The 23691-nt window shown below is 34.9% G+C and overlaps 1 protein-coding gene across 2 annotated transcripts in view; it reads right to left on the reverse strand.

Annotated features, from left to right (window-relative positions):
* The window catches only part of LOC105483551 (zinc finger C2HC-type containing 1A), a 51341-nt gene that overhangs the window by 3367 nt on the left and 24283 nt on the right, over positions 1–23691 (reverse strand). Inside the window, exons 6-9 of one of the 2 annotated variants that reach the window (XM_011744429.2) lie at positions 18878–18977; positions 17868–17967; positions 4259–4375; positions 1031–1138 (exon numbers count right to left, since the gene is read on the reverse strand). In XM_011744429.2, the coding sequence (XP_011742731.2) occupies positions 1031–1138; positions 4259–4375; positions 17868–17967; positions 18878–18977 (425 nt within the window). The remainder of the gene's footprint in view (positions 1–1030; positions 1139–4258; positions 4376–17867; positions 17968–18877; positions 18978–23691) is intronic. The other variant, XM_011744430.2, reaches the window with a different exon arrangement.

A 23691-nucleotide genomic window follows, 5' to 3' on the forward strand; every position in this document is an offset into this window, starting at 1 on the left:
CAATGTTGATTCCTGCTGACTGATCAAGGATGGTGCCTGCTGAAGGTTGGGGTGACTGTGGTAATTTCTTAAAATAAAACAATGAAGTGTGTCACATCGATTGACTTCCTTTCATGAATCATTTCTCTGTAGCATGTGATGCTGCTATTTGATAACATTTTACCCACAGTAGAATTTCTTTTGAAATTGGAGTCAACTGTCTCAAACCTTGCTGTTGCCTTATCAACTAAGTTTATGAAATATTCTAAATCCTTTGTTATTTCAACGATGTTCACAGCATCTTCGCCAGGAGTAGATTCCATATCAAGAAACCATTTTTTTTTTTTTTTTTTTTTTGAGATGGAATCACGCTCTGTCACCGAGGCTGTAGTGCAGTGGCCCCATCTCAGCTCATTCCAACCTCCGCCTCCCAGGTTCAAGCAATTCTCCCGCTTTGGCCTCCCAAGTAGCTGGGATTACAGGCATGTACCACGCCCGACTAATTTTTGTACTTTTAGTAGAAACAGGGTTTCACCATGTTGGCCAGGCTAGTCTCACCTCAGACGATCCACCTGCCTCAGCCTCTCAAAGTGCTGGGATTACAGGCGTGAGCCATCACAACTCCTCATCCATTCCAGTTTTATCATGAGATTGCAGCAGTTCAATGATATCTGCAGGCTTCCCTTCTGATTCTAGTTCTTTTGCTATTTTGCCAGCACATCTGCAGTTACCTCCTCCACTGAAGTCTTAAGCCCCTCAAAGTCATCCATGAAGTTTGGAACTTCTTCCAAACTATTAATGTGTATATTCTGACCTCCTCCCATAAATCACATATGTTCTTAGTGGCATGTAGAATGGTTAATCCTTTACGGAAGGTTTTCAGTTTACTTTGCCCAAATCCATCAGAGCTGTACATCTTAAAAGCCATATTAAAAGAAAAAAAATCAGCTTTTCTACAAATAGCTTGTTACTTACTTTTGTATATTGTCCTTGGAAAACTATCATATACTCATTTTTATTTTAGTTATTAGAATAGCAGAGCTAAACATACCTGGCTATGTAGCTCTCATTATACGTTTTTCTTTTGTTTGTAAGCACACCTGGGGCAGGATTTCTTGCCAAACTAGGTGGTGTGGAATTTCGAGGTTTGACATTAGCTCTATGAAAAAAAGAAAAAATAATGGAAAAGTATTGAACAGTGAGCATGCATTTCTCAAATTACCTACTCACATGATTAGAAAGAATACTTAGAAGCTTCAGAGAAGTTCAAAAGATTAAAGTCCCAATAATTATTTTAAATCTGAAAGCAAATAGCAGTTAATATTAAAGATAAACCAAAGAATTTTGCACTTACTAACACTATTCTGATAGTAAATAAAATCAACTAAAATATGTATATATGCTTTACATGAAATTTATAAGGTAATTATTCTGAAAGACACATTTTTAAAAACAGTTTAAATTTATATTTCTCTCAAAACATATGTTCTGATAAATGGTTATGGATAACTGTTAAATAAACACACAAGTTTCATTATTATTCTAAGCATACACGATGTAGTTAAAAAAAGAATTTTTTGCTAGTCACATTAAAGAATAATACTCAATTTATGAAAGTTCTAAAAAGCAGCAACTAAAATAAATGAGTTAATATAATATTCCCTTTAAAGATTTAATTTACCAACTGCACAGCCTGGGCTATCCGAAATCAGAGGGACTTCTGGTTGGATCATCCATGAGTCTCCATTTTGAAACTTTAAGAATCAAAGAAGGTTTAGAAAGCTAAATGATGATGATATAACACTAAAAGTAGAGGCTTGGGAATGCAAATGAATTTAGATTCAAATGCCAATGCTACTTACAGTGTCGTGACAGTAAGTCTGAATCTCACTGTTTATAAAATGATCACTTATAGAAAGGTTATGAGATAAAAAGTACAATTCATATAAACATTTAGATAGTTGATGCTAATACTATTACTACTGTTATTGCCACTGCAAGTTAACATTTATAATAATAGTGTTTACTCCATGTCAAGTACAATTCTATTTTGTCCATAGAAATTTATTTATCCTAATAATCCTATGAAATAGATAGCATTAATAACTCCATTTACAGATAAGACAAATGAGGCAAAGAACCCCTAAGTAACTTACCCAAGGTGACACTGCTAGTATGTTCCAAAGCTAGGATTTAGATGTTCATTAAAGCATACTTCCCTCCCTCTCTATAAAGCTTTAACCAAATCTTTAAATTTCACAAGTGAGCAGTGTTGTGTTATATGAACAGTAGAATACTTTAAAAAAATACCTCCAGATTAGAGGTTCTTAAACTTTAGTGGAAATTCTTCTTACTCTACTTGCATGGCAAAGTAGGAGAGAGTACCCTAAAATTGTAAATAGCTGCTTCCAAAGTACATGCAGGTAATAACATCCACTATTTTTCAAACAGCCATTACAAGACAAATATGAAGCCAGGTACTACACATGCCTTACTTAATGTCCCCCAAATCTCAGAAGATATTATTCCCATTTTAAAGTGGAAGCATGTTCAAAGAGATTATATAAATTGTGAGGCTACTATGTGGCTACAGCAGTACTTGAACTTCAGTGGGCTGTATTACAGAACTTATATTCAATACACAATGCTGTCATTCAAAGTGGTTGCTTTGCATGGTTACTTCTTTAAATTACTTCTAAACTTCAACAAGCAAAGAATCACTTTGGTGCATGAATGGAATGCCCTGCACCTCTTCAAATGCACACTCCAAGTTCATTCATGAGGTTTACTCTACTCTTGTGTATAGCCTCTTTTGGGATGTTGTAGAACTACTAGAGTCTCTTTCTAGAAATTCAATCTCTAGGGAATCATTGTCAAAGAATGGCATTTAAATAGGAAGAACACTCTTTTTGGGGGGAGGGTGGCTATAGAATCATCTTAAGTGAATGAAATATACGAACAATACAAACACACCCATGAATATATACACATGTCACCATATCGGTAACTTGAGGTTGTTCAAAATATTTATATTTAGAGGAAAATATAAGAGATTATCATCATTAAGAGCTACCAATATTAAATACCTGTCATTTATTTTTAGTAACATATAGAACGGCCTTGATCACTTGAAACATCTTGCCCCATTCTTACACAGTCCACAAATTTTTTTTTCTGTTCAGAATCTGCAAAGCATTACTCTTAACTCTGTATCTAGAATCTACCTGTTACAACTCATATTAATAATTAAGAAGGTTTAATTTTGGAATTGTACTTAATCCATCTTACTGCTAGTCACTGTTACTGTGAGATCTGCATCAGAGGGTTCTGACAGTAGAATCAGCAAAATGAAAAATGGCTCACGGCACAAACTCTACCTGCTAAGATTTATCACTAACTACTTAAAAATAGCAAATGGCTGCTGCTAGTATCTTAAAGACTTCTCTTATTTTTATTTACCTAGTTAAATTTGTTATTACTTTTCATACATATATACTGAGCAGACTGCTGTAGTAGGTGTTGGCTGAAAAGTTAACTAAGTTACTCTGGCTAATATTTTCCACCATTAATAGGTAAATTAATTTTTAGGTCCTAAAATCATATTTAAAATGCGGGCTACAATTGAGACCCAAATTAGTAAACCTTGAAAGCTCATGCTCTAGAGTTTCAAAGTAACTGCCATTGCCACACACTCTTTTCAGCCAGCCAAGTCAAAACTGGCTGTGTCATACTTTTTCCCAAGTTTGACTCTTTGGCAGTGTCATACTCTCCCGGTTGTAGGTGGAATTTACAACCATCTAACAAAAAGACTAAGGACCCTTGGACTGAAAGTTTCCTAAAATCTTTTCTTTTTCCAGGCTTTTTATAATAGTTCACAATATGCTTATCTAAAAGATAATCTAACAATATTATAAACTGCATGAGACATTATTTTTCCCAAACTCTACTTTTTAAAACTACTATTATAAAAAAAATCCTAATTACTACTAAAAAGACTTCATAAAAAACAATTAAATGAGACTGCAATTTAAAATCTCCAAAAATTAATATTTAATGGAATAAATGTATAATCTAAAAACAGTTTTATTTAGTACAACAGAAATGCTTACTAAAAATCAAAATGTTTTAAATCCTAGATTATTCAACACATTTTGGCTTAGAAATTATTAAACAGATTTTTTTTTAAGTATAGGACAGTAAAACTTACATTATTCCATTACATAAAGCTTTTAAGGAAATATCTGAAAAATATTAACCAAACTGAGTTACAAATACTTACTTGTAAATAGGTAATAACTCATGTCTTTTGATGGCACTGTCTGATTTTGTATCACTGTCATACAACCTTTGCACAAGTCTTCCCGTTCGAAGTGGAGGGCCTAACTTGTCCATATTACTATTAAAATATATAAAGGTGTACCCATAAGGCGATTGCTACTGTTAAAGTTTTTTTTTTTTTAAGACATTATTCTGGTTTAACAGAAATCTACTCCCCGAGTCCTTAATTTTATCTGACTGTCAAGGTAAGAACTAATGTCCAGAAGAATCCTCAGAGAGAGTTCATACAATGTCCATTATTAGGTCTGAAAATTCTGACTACACAGGCTACCCTACACATCCAAACAAATGTTAAATTATACACAGCAGGGCAATGGAATCAATGAAGAAACTTAGGAAGGACAACTATTTCAAAAAAAAAATCATGAAGCTAGAAGTGAACTGAATGCTGTTATTCACAAATAATTTTTCTTTCTCCCTGAATTCAGAGAAACTTTCTCTATTCTTCATATTATTTATTTCTGTGCTTTTTAAAATTCCAAAAATAAGGAATTGAATAAATAACATTTACCCCATCTGACTTTCTAACTCCACTAACTTCTAACAAAAAAAGTGACTTTATTTCTGAAATGTATCCAAAGTAAAACAGGACTCGGCATGGAAAAAAAACCTTGGATGACAATTCTAAAAACCACATGTAATAATGGTAAGGGGTCATTCCATCTAAATATATATATACACACACACACACACACATTTTGACCAAAATTATAAAGGATCTCCATCTAGAGGATAGCAGGACAAACTGCAGGTTTGTAGGATATTTCACTGTTTTAAATCAACCAACCAAATAACTGAATCATATAAACTATCACCAACCAACATCTAGTCATAGTAGGAAGCAGGGAAAATTGAATTACGAAATTAGGAAAGAAACGTATTTGCCTACTGAATAACACATCACTGCTTGTTAACTTTAAAAGTCCATTCTTTTTAAGAGATATTTGCTCACTCATTTCTTCACTTATTCACTGACTATAAACCCCTGAGCATCTATTATGTGTCAGGCACTGTGCTACATTCTGAGGATGTGGTGGTAAATAAGATAGATCTGATGCTTTTTCTTATGGAGTTTAGTGTCTGAAAAGAATGTGTTCATTTTCCTAGATTACAGATATCTAAGAGGAGGGATACATTTTATTAATTTTTGTCTTCTTTCAGTAGCTTATACATAGCAGGCATTTTGTTGAAAAAGTTTATATTAATACTTTGCAGGTGGTGGTGTTTATGTGAGGATTTAAAGTTCTTAAAAGCAGCTTTCATTAAATAGATGTATTAAGTAAAATTTCTAAAATATTTTAAGTTAAAATTTGTTTTTAATTTGTTAAAGTACTAAGAAAGCCATCTATTGGAATTTTAATTAAACATTCAGATTTTATTCTAAATCCTTAATTATCAAAACATTTTTGTTCCAAACAGTGGTTATCTAAGAAAAGGCATCTGTGATTCTGGAAATAATGAGCAAAATTTTTCTTTCTCAGAAAAAAATTACTGAAAGTAAAATTTAGAAAATCTTTTATTATATTCCTCTTATATGATAAGAAATGGTCAAATTCTACATGTGATACAATAAAGTTCAGTTCAAGAAAGATGTGTAAAATATAATAAAAATCTAAAGGTAATTATCTAATTGAAAGCTAATTATCTAATGGAAATATTACATATATAAAAAGATTGCCAATATTTTCAGATTTTGAAAACCTAATTGAAGGACGGGTTCCAATAATGATTTAAACCATACCTGTAACATTCAATTTGATTTATATGTGTGCATATATATACACACATGTACATTCACAACTCAAATGATACTTAGGCTGAAAGTTAATGAATGCTATTTTTAGGCTAAAATGACTTAATAACGTATTCTAAGTTGCCATTAGGCTATCAAAAACAAAACCTATAAATCTCAATAACAATCAAGATTTTATATATATAATACTTTTGCAGGCCTTCAAAATACTCACAGCTGAATGAGTATGGTGATGACATCAACCTATCCCTGATTTGAAATAAACTTTAACATAGGAAACGTCGTTTACTGTTGATACCAGGAGAGTGAATTCACTTAGGAAATAAGTAATGTTAGTGTGGCTTACTAGGTACCTTGTAGGAGTGTAGTAAGTACTGTAGATTGAGATATAACAAAAAGATGATTTCTGAAATAATATTGGGAAAAGAATTTACCAGATGGTATTTTGTATCTTTGTACACTACTGTAGTTATGATGCTATAAGGCAATCTTGTCCAACCTGCAGCTCGCAGGCCACATGCCACCCAAGATGGCTTTGAATGGGGGCCTATACAAATTCATAAACTTTCTTAAAACATTATGAGATTTTTGGGTTTTTTTGTTTGTTTGTTTTTTTAGTTCATCAGCTATTAGTGCTCGTGTATTTTATATGTGGTCCAAGACAATTCTTCTTTCAGTGTGGCTCAGGGAAGCCAAAAGATTGAACACCCCCCTGCTCTAAGGCAGTTTTGAAATGTGTCATACCTCTACTTTTGATCCTAAATTCATCAATCCTACACAAATAATTAGTACCTCAATTCCATGGCAAAGTTAGCTCCCTATCCAAAATCTTCAATCATTGTTATTCACATAAGAAGTCAAGCTCTGGAATTCTAGGTTATCACAAGCATTTCTAGATCAACAATAAAAAACAAGCTCAAAAAAATTTACATAACATTCCACACAAATTCAATTCACACACATCAAAAGACTGGATTATGAAAACAGCATGTTTCCTATTCATATAAAAATGTATTCAAAAACTAAAGACATTTACTTCTTAATGTTTTTAATAAGGTATGAGAAACAAAATACAATTTTTTAAATTAAAAAATGCTCCATACATGCCTTTGGTTGCTCTAATTTTATGTGTATTACAGTTGATCTCCAAAGTAAACGTGTTTTTCATAGTAACTAATCTTTGATATTTGATAGTTTCGGCTACTGAAAATTATTAGCTGAGCTATTCATTTAAACTGGTAATAAGGTACAACTGTATAAACTCTAGGAAACAATTCAAATGGGGAAATATTTATTTAAAAGATCTGTGATTCATTATACTTCTAAAACTTCCTGGAATTAAAGATAATCATCTTTTGGCCGGGTGCAGTGGCTCACACCTATAATCCCAGCACTTTGGAAAACCGAGTTGGGTGGATCACTTGAGGTTGGGAGTTTGAGACCAGTATAACATGGTGAAAACCCAGCTGTATTAAAAATACAAAATTAGCCAGACATGGTGGCACACACCTGTCCCCAATGGGGAGGCTGAGGCAGGAGACTCACTTGAACCCAGGAGGCGGGGGTTACAGTGAGTCAAGATCACTCATTGCACTACATCCTGGGCAACAACAGCAAAACTCCATCTCAAAAAAAAAAAAAAAAAAGATAATCATCTTTCAGAAGAAGGGAAAAACTTTCCACTTGGGTGTGTTTTGTTGTTTTTTAAACAAATCTGTTAAAATTGACCTAGAAATTGATTTGATTGCTTTTTTATATTAAAAAAAGGTTTTTTGTTTTTGTTTTTTTAATGGATATGAGGTCTTGCTATGTTGCCCAGGCAAGTCTCAAACTCCTGGGCTCAAGCAACTCTCCCACCTCACTCTCCCAAAGTGTTGGGATTACAGGTGTGAGCCACTGCACCTGGCCTAATCCACAAACTGTCTAGAAGCAAACAACCAAACATATGAGAATTTTTCCGAGTGCAAAAACAAATTTCTTTGTGGCATGATTCTATTACAGATCACTGGTATGCCTGATTAAAGTGGACCACAATAAAGATTACATACACCAGACTTTAAACAATTGCAATCCACTGAAATAACAGCATTTACTAATCTCAGTGAATGCTCAATTTATTGAGCATTACACCTGACCAAATGTCTTAATTCAACCTTTATCCAATCTGAATCATCTGTATAAATCAAAATAACAGTTGTCATACAAACTTCAAGTAATTCTTTCACTTGTACCAGATGATAATTCTATGACGTGCCTATAGATTAACAGATGAGGGAATTAATTTATCTTTTTTCACTTATTAACCAAAATTTTTTTGTTAGCCTAGGCATTCTGCTAGATTTTAGTTACAAATGGAAGCAAGGCAGACATAGTCTTTGCCATCATGGAGCTTACAATCTAGCAAGAGAAACAAATCATTACTTCACTAATTCTTAAAAAAAAAAAAAAAAAAAGGAACTCTGTCACTAAATAGACAGCTATGAACGGTTCTAATTTAATATAGTAACATTATAATGTTCCAGTTAATATAGTAATATATTGGTAGAAATCAGCTCCACCACTCTCTTTCCAGTAGTTGGAAATCTTCCTTTAATCTGTAAGAATCTTATACAGAATGGACAATCAGAATTTGAACAGATGATTGACAGTTAAATATGATGTGGGACAGCCAAAAAATATGTACTCTTCATGGCATTATTAGCAATGCATAACTGACAAAATTATTGTACTCAAAATCTCTGCTTGCTGGCAAAAGCGTATTTTCCATTAGTAACCAGGTATGTTGGTCAGATTTTCTTGGATCAATTGTCAAGGTCTAAGCAGAGTCACAGATGTTGTCACAGTCAGACAACATGTCACAGCATGACAAAGAGATACATGCCCAAAGCTATTTAGTAGCAGAGTATGATGTAGAAACCTAGTCTTCTAACTCCAAGGTCAGCGCCTCTCTTCATTATACCAGCCAGCTTTACACGCCCTATCTAGGAATACTGTGTCAGTACAATTTAATATTGCCAATTGACAAAATTGCCAGTACTATAGAAATACTGAAAAATATCAGCTTTTAATCTATGATCAACTGTAAGTGAAACTATAAACAACACTATGAACAAACATTATTACCTAACATGGAGGCCAATTCTCTGTGATACGGTAAAATGACTTTGTAAAATTAAAGCACATACTGCTATGTCTATACTTCACTTAACCATCCAATGGGTCAACTCATTGGAGAAGAAAATAAATCAGATCAGTTTCTTACCATTAAAAGGTAAAAATGTTTTACTTTTCAACTACCTGATTTACTGATAATCTGTCTCTTTCTTATGGATAGCCTGTCTCTTCTTTTTGGAAGCACAACAGTAAGAAAAATCACTTAACTCATAAGACATTGTTGATTTATTTATTTTTCCTTTTCTATAATGATAATTACATTATATTCCTTTAGGTCTTCCATTTTCTATGTAGTCTGAGTTGAGAAGCAAAAGGTAGTTACTGTCATTTGACAGATATCTTTGTATATATTTCCCACATAAAAAACAAAATGAATGTGAGCCACATATAACTTATACTTGAAAATAACATGAAAAGAGGTGAGTAAATACAGTACCTTCATCTGTAACATCCATGTACTTGCACTGGGACTAATCAAGGAAACAACTTGACCCATGGAGAACAAAGAAAAGACAGGCAGGATGACAGCCCACCTTGGAGTGACACAGAGCAAGGGGAACCTCCCTGGCCCAGGAAGCGGTGACTGAATGTGTGATCCTGGGAAACCACACTTCCGTGAAGTCACTCCATTAGGGCCTTCAATCTGACATACAGATATGGGGAATCTTGGCAAAGCAGCTGCTCAGGCACATGCGAAGACCCAGGAACTCCAAACTTCCCAGCAAAAGTAACTGCAACTCCAGCAAAGCAGGATGTTAGACCTCCGTACATATCCTTAAGAAAAAGGCTGAATCAAGGGGACCAAGTAGGGATGGTCTGCAGGTCTCACTTTCATAACACCTCACAGGATAAGACCCACTGGCTTGGAATTCCAGCCAGCCACTAGTAGCAGTTTTGAGTCTACCTGGAATGGAACTCCCAGGGGACGGAACGGGCTGCCATCTTTGCTGTTTGGGTAACTCAGCTGTTCTGCAGGCTTTGCAGAGTACAAACCAACTAGGGGAACAGAGGATCCCCCAGCACAGCACAACTGCTTTACCAAAATGTGGTCAGACTGCTGGTTAAGCCAGTTCCCAATCCGTTCCTCCTCACTGGGCAGGACCTCACAACCTCCAGCCATCCCTGCTGGTACTTTCCAGCCCACAGAGATTTGAAAATTCCCTGGGACAGAGCTCCCAGAGGGAGGGGTAGGCTGCCATCTACTGCTGTTTGGGTGACTTAGCCATTCCAACCAGCAGGCTTTGGAGAGCCAAAGTCAACCAGGATGAAAGTGGTACCCCTGCACAGCACAGCTGCTCTAGCAAATTGTGGCCACACTGCTTCTTTAAGTAGGTCCCCAATACTGCCCCTCCTCACTGGAAAGAACCTCCCAACTGGGACCTCCGGCAGCCCTGCTGGTGTTCTCTGGCCTACAGAGATTTGCAGAGTCCCTGGGATAGAACTCCCATAGGGTGTGCAGGCCACCATCTTTGCTGTTTGGGCAACTCAGCAGTTCCAGTCTTTGGAGTTTGGAGAGCCCATGCTGACCCATGGGTGGAAGTGGTACCCCAGCACACCACAGTGGTCCCATGAAAATGTGGTCAGACTGCTTTTTTAAGCAGGCTCCCAATCCCATTCCTCATCACCAGGTGGAGCCTCCCAACTGGAGTCTCCAACCACACCCACAGGTGTTCTATGGCTGACAGAGGTTTGAGGCCTCCCTAAAACGAAGCTCCCAGGAGGAGGGGCAGGGCACTACCTTGGCTGATTTACAGCTTTCACTGGTGATACCTCCAGCTACTGAAAAATCCAGGGTGACTAGTGACTGGAGTGGACATCTAGTATATACAAGCAGCCCTATGGAAAAGTGGCCAGACTTGTTCAAAAAAACAAACCCATCCGAAGGTAAGCGACCTCAAAGACTCAAGTTAGGTAAGCTCACAAAGATGAGAAAGAATCAGCACAAGAATGCTGAAAACTCAAAGAGCCAGAGTGCCCTCTTTTCCTGCAAGTGACCACATCACCTCTCCAACAGGGGTTCAGAATCAGGCTGAGGCTGAGACAGCTGAAATGAAACAAGCAGAATTCAGGATATGGACAGGAACGAAGTTCATTGAGCTAAAGCAATACATTGTAATCCAATGAAAGGAAGCTAAAAATCATGATGAAACAATGCAGGGGTAGACAGATGAAACAGCCAATATAGAGAAGAACATAACAAACCCGATAGAGATGAAAAACACACTACAAGAATTTCATAATGGAATCACAAGTATTAATAGCAGAAGAGACCAAGCAAAGAAGGAATCTCAGAGCTTGAAGACTGGCTTTCTGAAATAAGACACGCTGACAAGAATAGAGAAAAAAAGAATGAAAAGGAATGAACAAAAGCTCCAAGAAGTATGACATTATATAAAGAGACCAAATCTATGACTGACTGATACATCCGAAAGAGATGAGAATGGTACCAATTTGAAAAACATATTTCAGGATGTCATCCATGAGAACTTTCCTAACCTAGCTAGACAGGCCAACATTCAAATTCAGGAAATGTAGAGAACCCCAGTAAGATACTCATGAGATGATCATCCACAAGACACATAATCATCAGATTCTCCAAGACTGAAATGAAAGAAGAAGTGTTAAAGGCAGCTAGAGAGAAAGGCCAGGTCACCTACACAGGAAAGCCCATCAGACTAAAAGCAGACCTCTCAGTGGAAACCCTACAAGCCAGAAGATATTGGGAACCAATATTTAACATTCCTTTTTTTTTTTTTTTTTTTTTTGTGATGGAGTCTCACTCTGTCGCCCAGACTGGAGTGCAATGGCACGATCTCAGCTCACTACAACCTCTGTCCCCTGGGTTTGAGCAATTCTCTTGCCTCAGCCTCCCAAGTAGCTGGGACTACAGGCATGCAAAACCACACCTGGCTAAGTTTTTGTTTTTTTTTTTTTTTAAATAAAGACAGGGTTTCACCACATTGGTCTGGCTGGTCTCGAACTCCTTACCTCAGGTGATCCGCTCACCTCGGTCTCCCAAAGTGCTGGGATTACAGGGATGAGCCACCACACCCGGCTAACATTCTTAAAGAAAAGAAGTTCCAACTCAAAATTTCATATCAGGCCACTCTAAGCTTCATAAGTGAAGGAGAAATAAAATCTTTTTCAGACCAGCAAATGCTGTGGGAATTTGTTACCATCAGACCTGCCTTACAAGAGCTCCTTAAGGAAGCACTAAATATGGAAATAAAAGACAATTACAAGCCACTACAAAAACACAACGAAGTACACAGACCAGTAATACTATAAAACTTAATTACATAAACAAGTCTGCAAAATAACCAGCTAGCATCATTATGACAGGGTCAAATCCCACGCACATCAATACTAATCTTAAATGTAAATGGGCTAAATGATACAATTAAAAGACACAGAGTGGCAAGTCTGACCCATTGGTATGCTGTCTTCAAGAGACCCATCTCACATGCAGTGACACACATGGGATCAAAATAAAGGGATGGAGAAAAATTTACCAAGCAAATGGAAAACAGAAAAAAGCAGGGGTTGTAATCCTAATTTCTGACAAAACAGACTTTACACCAACAAAAAGAAGGGTATTACATATGGTAAAGGGTTCAATTTGTCAACCAAAGTTAACTATCCTAAATACAAATACACCCAACACAGGAGTACTCAGATTCATAAACCAAGTTCTTAGAGACCTTCATTGAGACTTAAGACTCTTACACAATGATAGTGAGAGACTTTAACACCTCACTGACAATATTAGATAGATTATCAAGACAGAAAATTAACAAATATATATTTAGGATGGGAACTCAGCACTGGATCAAACGGACCTGATAGATATTTACAGAACTCTATACCCCAAAATAACAGAATACAGTGTTCTCATCACCATCTGGCACATACTCTAAAATTGATCACATGGGCCTGGTGCAGTGGCTCACACCAGTAATCCTAACACTTTGGGAGGCCGATACAGGCAGATAACCTGAGGTTAGGGCTTCAAGACTGGCCTGGCCAACATGGGGAAACCTCATCTCTACTAAAAATACAAAAATTAGCCAGGTGTGATGGCACATCCCTGTAATCCCAGCTGGTCAAGAGGCTGAGGCAGAAGAATAGCTTGAACCCAGGAGACAGAGGTTGCAGTGAGCCAAGACCATGCCATGGCACTATAGCCTGGGTGACATAGTGAAACTCCATCTCAAAAATAAAATAAAATAAAAGTGATCAAATAATTGGATGTAAAACATCCTCAGTAAAAGCAAAAGAGCTGAAATTATAACAAATATTCTCTCAAACCACAGAACAATTAAATTAGAAATCAAGATTAAGAAATTAACTCAAAACCATACAACTACATAGAAACTGAATAACCTCCTGAATGATTTTTGGATAAATAATGAAATTAAGGCAGAAATCGGGAAGTTCTTTGAAACTAGAGAGTACAAAGAAACAACATACCAGAATCTCTAGAACACAGCTAAGGCACTGTGAAGAGGGAAATTTATAGGACTAAATGTCCACATCAAAAGTTAGAAAGATCTCAAGTTAACAACCTAAGATCACAACTAAAAGTACTAGAAAACCAAAAACAAACAAATCCCAAAGCTAGCAGAAGACAAGGAACAGTTAAAATCAGAGCTAAATTGAAGAAGATACATGAAAAACCATTCAAAAAATCAACAAATCTAGGAGCTGTTTTTTTAAAAAATTCATAAAATATAGGCTGCTAGTTACACTAAAAAGAAGAAAATAGAGAGTATTCAAATAAACACAATCAGAAATGACAAGAGGGATATTACCACTTGACCCCATAGAAATACAAGTCATCAGAGAATATTATTAACAGCTCAATACACATAAACTAGAAAATCTAGAAGAAATGGATAAATTCCTGGACACATACACCCTCCCAAGACTGAACCAGGAAGAAACTGAATCCCTGAACAGACAAATAATGAGTTCTGAAATTGAGGCAGTAATAAATAGCCTACCAACCAAAAAACGCCCAGGACCAGATGGATTCACAGCTGAATTCTACTAGATGTACAAAGAACTGGTACAATTCCTACTGATACTATTCCAAAAACTTGAGGAGGGACTCGACTCTAGCTCATTCTACGAGGCCAGCATCACCCTGATACCAAAACTGGCAGAGATACAACAAAAAAAGGAAACTTCAGGCCAATAACCTTGATAAACATCAATGCAAAAATCCTCAACAAAATACTAGCAAATCAAATCCAGCAGCACATCAAAAAGCTTATCCACCAGGATCAAGCAGTCTTCACCCCTGGGATGCAAAGCTGATTCTGCATATGCAAATCAATAAATGCTATTCATCACCACAGAACTAAAGACAAAAACCAAATGATTATCTTAATAGATAAAGAAAAGGTTTTCAATAAAATTCAACATCCCTTCATGTTAAAAACTCTCAATAAACTAGGTATTACAGGAACATACCTCAAAATAATAAGAGCCATTTATGATGAACCCACAGCCGACATCATACTGAATGGGCAAAAGCTGGAAGCATTCCCCCTCGAAAACTTGCACAAGACAAAGATGCCCTCTCTCATCACTCCTATTCAACATAGTATTGGAAATTCTGGCCAGTGCAATCAGGCAAGAGAAAGAAATAAAGGGGCTTCTAAATAGGAAGAGAGGAAGTCAAACTATCCCTGCTGGCAGATGACATGATCCTATATCTAGAAAACCCCATTGTATCAGCCCAAAAGCTTCTTAACCTGATAAGCAACTTTAGCAAAGTCTCAGGATTCAAAATCAATGTGCAACAATCACTAGCATTCCTATACACTAACAACAGTTAAGCAGCAAGCCAAATCAGCAACAATCTCCCATTCACAACTGCCACAAAAAGAATAAAATACCTAAGAATACAGGTAACTGGGGAGGTGAAAGATCTATACAAGGAGGACTACAAGCCAATGCTCAAAGAAATTAAAGATGACACAAAGAAATGAAAAAATATTCCATGCTCATGGACAGGGAGAATCAATATCATTAAAATGGCGATACTGCCTAAAGCAATTTCTAGATTCAATGCTATTCCCATTAAACTATCAGTGACATTCTTCACAGAACCAGAGAAAACTATTTCAACATTAATATAGAATAAAAAATGAGTCAAACTAACCAAGGCAATTCTAAGCAAAAAGAACAATGCTGGAGGCATCATGCTGCCTGACTTCAAGCTATACTACAGGGCTACAGTAACCAAAACAGCATGGTACTGGAACACAGACCAGTGGAACAGAATAGTGAGTCCAGAAGTAAGACCACACACCTACTACTATCTGATATTTGACAAATCTGACAAAAATAAGCAATGGAAAAAGAATTCCCTATTTAATAAAAGGTGCTGAGATAATTGGCTAGCAATATGCAGAAGACTGAAACTGGATCCCTTCCTTCCACCATATACAAAAATTAATATAAGATGGATTAAAGACTAATGTAAAACCCAAAACTATAAAAACCCTGCAAGACAACCTAGTCAATACCATTCAGGGCATAGGCAGCAGCAAAGATTTTATAATGAAGATGCCAAAAGCAATTGCAATAAAACACAAATGGACAAATGGGCTCTAATTAAACTAAAGAGTTTTTGCACAGCAAAAGAAACTATCAACAGAGTAAACAGAAAACCTACAGAATGGGAGAAAATTTTTGCAAATGATGCATCCAACAAAGGTCTAATATCCAGCATCTATAATTTAACAAACAAGCTTACAAAGTTAAACAAACTTACAAGAAAAAAAGCAAACTTACAAGAAAAAAAGAAACAAGAAAAAAAACAAACAATCCCATTAAAAAGTGGACACGGACATGAACAGACACTTTTCAAAAGAAGACATACATGCAGTCAACAGTCATATGAAAAAAGCTCAACATCACTGATCACTAGAGAAATGCAAATCAAAACCACAATGAGGTATTATCTCACACTAGTCAGAACGGCTGCTGTTAAAAAGACAAAAAATAACAGATGCTGGTGAGGTTGTGGAGAAAAAGGAATGCTTATACATTGTTGATGGGAATGTAAATTACTTCAGCCACTGTGAAAGACAGTGTGGCAATTCCTCAAAGACCTAAAGACAGAACTACCATTTGCCCCAGCAATCCCATTACTGAGTATATGCCCAAAGGAACATATATAATTCTATTATAAAGACACACACATATGTTAACTGCAGCACTATTCATAATACTGAAGACAGGGAATTAACCTAAATGTCCATCAATGATACACTGGATAAAGAAAATGTGGTATATAAACACCATGGAATACTATGAAGCCATAAAAAGGAATTAGATCATGTCCTTTGAAGGGACATGAATGGAGCTGGAGGCCATTTTCCTTAGGAAACTAACACAGGAACAGAAAACCAAATACTGCATGTTCTCACTTATAAGTGGAAGCTAAATTATGAGACTACATGGACACATAGAGGGGAACAACAAATACTGGAGCCTTTTGGAGGGTGGAGGGTAAGAGGAGAGAGAGGATCAGGAAAAATAACTGATGGGTACTAGGCTTAATACCTGGATGATGAAATAATCCATACAACAAACCCCCTATGACACAAGTTTACCTATGTAACAAACCTGCACTTGTATCCCTGAACTTAAAAGTTAAAATTAAAAAAAGAAAATAATGTGTGCTGTATTTCATTAATCAACTGTACCAGTATATGTAAAGATATAGACATACACCTTCATTCTAATGGTCCAGTAGCAATCCCTTAATTTTCTGATATATCAAAATACAAAATAGGTAAATTTCTAAAAATATATGGCCTTATATTAATATCTCCACTGTTACAATTTTTCCCATAACTATTGAAAGTTTATATACTTCATTAAAAGCCATGTAAATATAACTGTAGAAAAATATAAAAAAGCATTAAATTAAGAGAATCACCCCACTGTTTCTATCACACTATACATAGAGTTTAGTAGCTAACACTTTTCTCTTAACAGAATCACCTTATTAAAATGTATATACATACTATAGTTGCAAAATATCCCTTTATAGATTTTCATAATTTACTATTCAAACAAAGCTAGACATTTTGGTGATTTATTCTTAACATTATAATAAAAACGTGAAAAGAGTCTAATGTTTACAGTCAAAGAGATCCCAATTTATATATTGCTTCTAACTTTAACAGCTATGTGGCTTTGAGCAAACTGAGCTTCTCTGATCTTATCTCTTGATTATGAAGTGGTTTTAACAAAAATATATGCAAAATGTCTAGCACAGTGCCTGATACATAGTGCTTAGTAAATTATAGTTAGTATAAAAATCTTCAACATTTCAATTTATTTCCTTAGACTAAATTCCCAGAAGTAAAATTATTCAATTTAAGTTATGATTTCTAAGGCTTTTAATACCAGATTATTTTCTAAAATGGTTATACAAATTTAGATACTCAACAGCAGTGAGTGTGCTCCTGACTAGAAAAATGTTAAAAGACAAATGAACTTAGGAAATGAAGATTAATGAAAAAGCAATTATCAAAACATAATAAAACTTTAGTATCATTTAATTATATACCACTAATAATTATATCCAATGTAGACTTACCCTGCATGAGGGGCTGCTATCCCTTTGTGAGAGGGAGATAAGGTCTGAAGTTTGTTTCCCAAAGAGCTGCTACTTGAAGACACTTTGCCTGAAGGCACACCTTATAATAAAAAAGCATTATTTTTAACAATACTCTAAAAAAAAGGTACATAAAACAGAGCATCTAACAAAGAAAACAATGATTTCGTAATAATCTTTGTAACTATAAATCAAATTTTCATTCAAGACATTTTTTAAATGGCATTTCCAGGGGACAATATATAGCATCCTTCAATTCTAATTTCTAAATTTCTTTCTTATAATTTATATATAAATAAAGGTACATATCAGTGGTCCATATCTTCTTCTAACTATTAAGTATTTGTCTACTAAGAACAATTGCCAAGTTCAGAAAGCTATGAAGAGCTAGTGTAGAATGAGAGGAAAATTCTGGATCAAAGAATCAAGAAAGTACTAGGCTGACTATTCTAAACAGATGATACATCAATAACAACATCTGGGGCAAACATTTAAGCTGAAAAAACAACAAAATAAATGGCCAGGCACCGCGGTGGCTCACGCCACTAATCTCAGCACTTTGGGAAGCTGAGGTTGGGGGATCACAAGTTCAGGAGATTGAGACTATCCTGGCTAACTTGGTGAAACCCCATCTCTATTAAAAATAGAAAAAATTAGGTGGGCATGGTAGAATCCACCTATAGTCCTAGCTACTCAGGAGGCTAAGGCAGGAGAATCACTCGAACCTGGGTGGCAGAGGTTGCAGTGAGCCGACATTGCACCACTGCACTCCAGCCTGGGCGACAGAGCAAGACCCCGTCTCAAAAAAAAAAAAAAAAAAGGTTAAAAGTAGAAACTACTCAAAGTTATTTTATTTTCAGAAATAATTACTTATCCTCCACATCTCTTCTTAATTATAAATCTATCTTAATACTCCAGAATAGACCACTATATTTCCTGCTCTGCCAACATGGTTTTAAAAACAAATCAAGTTGCTTTACGGCTATCATTACCTACAACAGTTTTGCCAGTGCCACTTGGCTGCGGTAATCGTGAAGATCCTGATGATGCAGTTCCAGGAGAATTTGACTTTTTAAGTGTGGGTGGCTTATACTAAAATAATGAAAAAAAATTTTTTAATCAACATCACTTTTTGATTATGGATTGTAAACTAGTGGTTCAAAACTTAACATTCTTTGGGTTTAGGATTTTGGTCTTATAAGATGGAAAGAGTTATGGAGATGAATGGTGATGATGGTTGCACATCATTAATGTATTAATACACTTGTAAGTATACACTGAATTGTACTCTCAAAAATGATTAAGATGCTAAAGTTTCTGCTACATGTATTATACTACAGTAAAAAAAAAAAAATTGGAAAGAAATAGCTCACATTCCCTTAAATGAACAGTCTTTTTATTAGCTACTGAATTATACAAACTGAGGAAGTGTAGATTAAAATATGTCACCTCGAAAGTTTTCTAAAATAGACTCCCTCTCAGATGTTCCACTGCTAAAACAAACTAACAGCAACTTTTCCAGTTCACAGGAAAAAGAAAAAAAGGTCGAATGGAAAATACTTCCTCAAAGTTAAGATTGTAATCACCAAACATCAGTAGAAAAACTTAGAAACAGCTGGTGATGCTCACCTGGTGGTGCAGCTCTAAAGGTTAAGATTTTTACGTGTTCCTGGATGTGGTTTTATATTCCATACATATAATTCAGCCATATTTCCTACTGATAAAAATCATAAGATGACCTATTACCTGAACAAGTTTTACAACAGCTGTCTTATGGATTTCCCCGATATGAAGAGAAAGAGCTAATTCTGGCGTCACTATCCTCACCAGACCACCTTAAATTAATGGAGTATGGATTGACATACGATATTTCAGCTTATCTTGGATTTTTATATTTTTCTACTTGTCTAAAGAGATATCTTTATTAATTTTATTTTACTTTCTCTTTTTGAGCCAAATTTTGCTCAGTTACCTGACTATAAATGTATTTTACTGGTCACCTGCTTCAATAGCAAGAAATGAACTTGCCCAGGGTTATGCCCCAACTTCACAACAGAGCAGGAATTTACACTCATGCTGGTTCTAGCCCAATGCTTCAACCATAAGGTGAAAATCATACTTGCATATGTGCTTGGAATTTAGCCCAATACGGTTCAAGATTTCATGTGAAAAATTGGTTTCAAACATCATTTTCAAAAATCAAATCATATTTTATAACCAATAATCAATATAAAATTTAAGATGCACTACTACCAAAAATAGCTAGCTAAAATCAATTTTGAAGTCAAACATTATATCCTTCTAACTCTGCATGTGAATTTTTAAAAAGTTACATCTTGATAAAGGATCACACAAAAAAAGTAGCATGCACATTTTGCACTACTAGGCTAGCATCTGAAAACTAGAAAACCGAAACCTTCAGTAAATGTCTTTCAAATTAACAAATGTCTATGAGACTTTGGGAGATGAACCATATAATGATAACTGATTTTTTAAAATCTTAAAGGTGCTTCTAGTTTAAAAGGGCTTCTGGGCCACTATATAAATAGGGAGAGAGAAAGACACATTAGAAAAAAACTTAAAATTATAGCAATAGGGAAAAAAAAAAAAAGATCTAACAAAGATTTGTCAAACTATGAGAGGTATGTCTATAAAAACAGAGTTTATAAAATCAGATTAGGAAACAGTACTGTTGACCCACTCAAATTGTGCAAACAATCAACAAAGAGCAAAATGATTAGCATAAACAAAGTGCGCTGATGTGGCCTATTACATATTGACGGGTCAAGTCTTTAGGCAGGACACAGGCAGAAAGGTTTCTGGTAGCATTACATAATGGAGACTGAAGATGTTTATGTTTATAATAGAAATTATTAACAACTTAATGGCTTACAAATACTTAGGCAGAACATGTCTCCAAAAAATGTTTTGCTTTTCTCCTCTCTATATAAGACTTCCCACTATTTTACTAAATTTTATTGTTGACTTTTCTGAGATACTCAGAAGCTAGAACAACCTTATCTATATCCTATAATATTTCCCATTACTTTCAACAAGAACTAGTCAGGTTAGTTTCCTTTCCGAATACCACTTGTATAAAACATTATTCACCTCTCCCTCGGTATCTTGCTGTTTCCCTGACCTAGATAATCTGACTCCTTCCTTTCTGAGCTATATTCTGTCTATTCTACAACATCAAGCTGAAAGTCTACTGGTATATAAAGACTTTCATAATGACTCTATCAATCAACGGTTTTGTGTGTTATTATGAAGACTTTCAAAATGACTCTATCAACCAATAATTTTATATAAATCTATTTTAATGATGAGGAGAATGAAATCATTTTATATAATTATATTAAACATATTTCTTTCATTCATTATTATTTGGTAATTATTATTTGTGTTTTTATGCTGCTCACAAATCTCATACATTTCCTTACAAAAATATTTATACAAAGACTAATGACTAATGAAATTGGAAAAAGTCTAAAGAACCTGCAGGACATCCATTTCTGACAAAATGGTAGAATTTACTACTTAGACCAACCTTTCAACTAACAACTAAAAATGTTCAGGAAATAATAAGAAATCATTGTAAAAGCACTGAATGTCAAATGAGAGGAAAAGAAGAAATTTCCAGGCCAAACCATGTGGGATTGTAATAACTACCTGAACATCACATGGATTTGCTGTATAAATTTGCCTTATTAGGCTGGTCAAGCAAACTAAGTCAATAATTTGTTTTCAAATGTTTCCAGACTGATAATACTCATAGATACCTAAAAGGAATAAGCACACATCTTCTCTGGAGGAAGGCATGAACAATAATCACGAGTAATTTTTTACTTGTAACAAGCAGCAAAGGTCAATAATAATCAGAGAAATAAGGATATAAGGAACCTGAATGAGAAAAAAAAACAAGGAACATATCCATACAGGTCACCAGATACTACTATAATTATCAGACATACATTACAACAATTATGAGTACTACATTTAAAGAAATAGGAGACAACTATGAATATATTAATAGAAAATTACAAACTATAAAAAAATAGGAAATTAGAAAAATAGTCAGCCAACTGCAAGAAATTAAAAACACAATAACAAATTACAAGCTCCATGTTGGAGGAGTGAAGTGCCTATATAACCATCCTACAGATAGCAATTACAACAAAACAGATGACTGGAAACCACTGGAAAACCTACACTGCACACCCTGGATTTAACCACCTACACTTAGACCTCCTTACTGCTCCCCGCCTAAAAAAGGAAAGAAAGTAAAAACACTGCAAAAAAACAAAACAGAAATTGATATATATTACCTATCATGTCATGTCTAGTTTTCAACCAAACATTACTAGCAAAGAAACAGAAAACATGATCCATATTAGCAAAAATGTCAAGTCAACAGAAACTAACTGCAAATGAACACAGGTGGCAGACTTAGTAGTTAAGGATTAAACAATAATAATAATAAATAAGACTGAACTATAGGGATTGGAATTGGAGAAATTAAGCCAGGCACAGGCATATGAATACCACATGTCCTCACTTCCATGTAGAATCTAAAACAATGGAACTCTAAGCAGCAAAGAACTGATGGTAGTTACCAGAGTCTAGAATGAGGGGGAAAGGGGGGAAAGAATAAGGAGAAGATGATGGTCAAAGGCATAAGTTTTTGTTGTGGTCTTTATTTTGAGATATACTGCACAGCATGGTGAATACACTAAATGATAATATATCATACCTTTCAAAATTGCAAAGAGAAAACATTTTCAAATGTTCTTACCACAAAAAATGGTAAGTACTTGAGGTGACAGTATGTTAATTAGCTTGATTTCATCATTCCACATTGAATTCATGAATCATAATATCACTTTGTACCCCATAATATATACAACTATAATCTGCAAATTTATAATTTCAATAAATATATATAATAAAGCTGTAAGTATAACAATACAAATCAAGAGTACTGATAGGCTTATAATGTCTAGAGTTACATATGTGAAACAATAGCACTAACCGGTCAGAGGTAAATAAAAATATCCATAGATATGGGTAAGTCAAAGATGCATTTTTTATTCCTAGAGCAATCACTTTTAAACACTGCAAAGAGTTATAGCTAGAAAGCCAATAAAGAAAATGAAATCTTATGAATACAAAAGGGAAAATAAATGATGAATTTTTAAAAAAATTACAAAAAGAGAAAACAGATGGCAGACCTAAACATAACCAAATCAATAATTGCATCAAATGTAAATGACAGGCAATTTGACCAACAAGATGAAGTTACTAGATTTGATTTTTAAAAAAGAAATATAAAAACCATTTATAGCAAGGCAAAAACACACACATAAGTTAAGGAACAGAGAGAAAAGAAGTGAGCATAATTATGCTAAAATGGCTATATTCTTATCACATGAAACATACTGCAACACAATGAATATTGCCACAGACAAAAAGGAACACTTCATAATGATAAAAGGGTCAATAAATGGGGAAGACATCACAATTTATAAGTGCATATGCAAACAATAAGAGAAATTCAAAATTTTGAATCAAAAGCAGGCAAACCTAAAGAGAAATGTAAAAAACGTCATAATTTTAACATATTTCCCTCAGTAATTGATGGAACATCATACACAATGATGAAAAACAATGCTTTTCACCTAAGAACAGAAAAACAAGGCAAGGAGGTCCACTCTCATCACCTCTATTCAACATTAGTCTAGCCCATGTAGTAAATCACAAAAAAGAAATAAAAGCCAAAAGGTTGGAGGGAAGAAAATAAAACTGT

The sequence above is a fragment of the Macaca nemestrina genome, chromosome 8 (assembly GCF_043159975.1).
Source record: "Macaca nemestrina isolate mMacNem1 chromosome 8, mMacNem.hap1, whole genome shotgun sequence".
Classification (NCBI taxonomy): domain Eukaryota; kingdom Metazoa; phylum Chordata; class Mammalia; order Primates; family Cercopithecidae; genus Macaca; species Macaca nemestrina.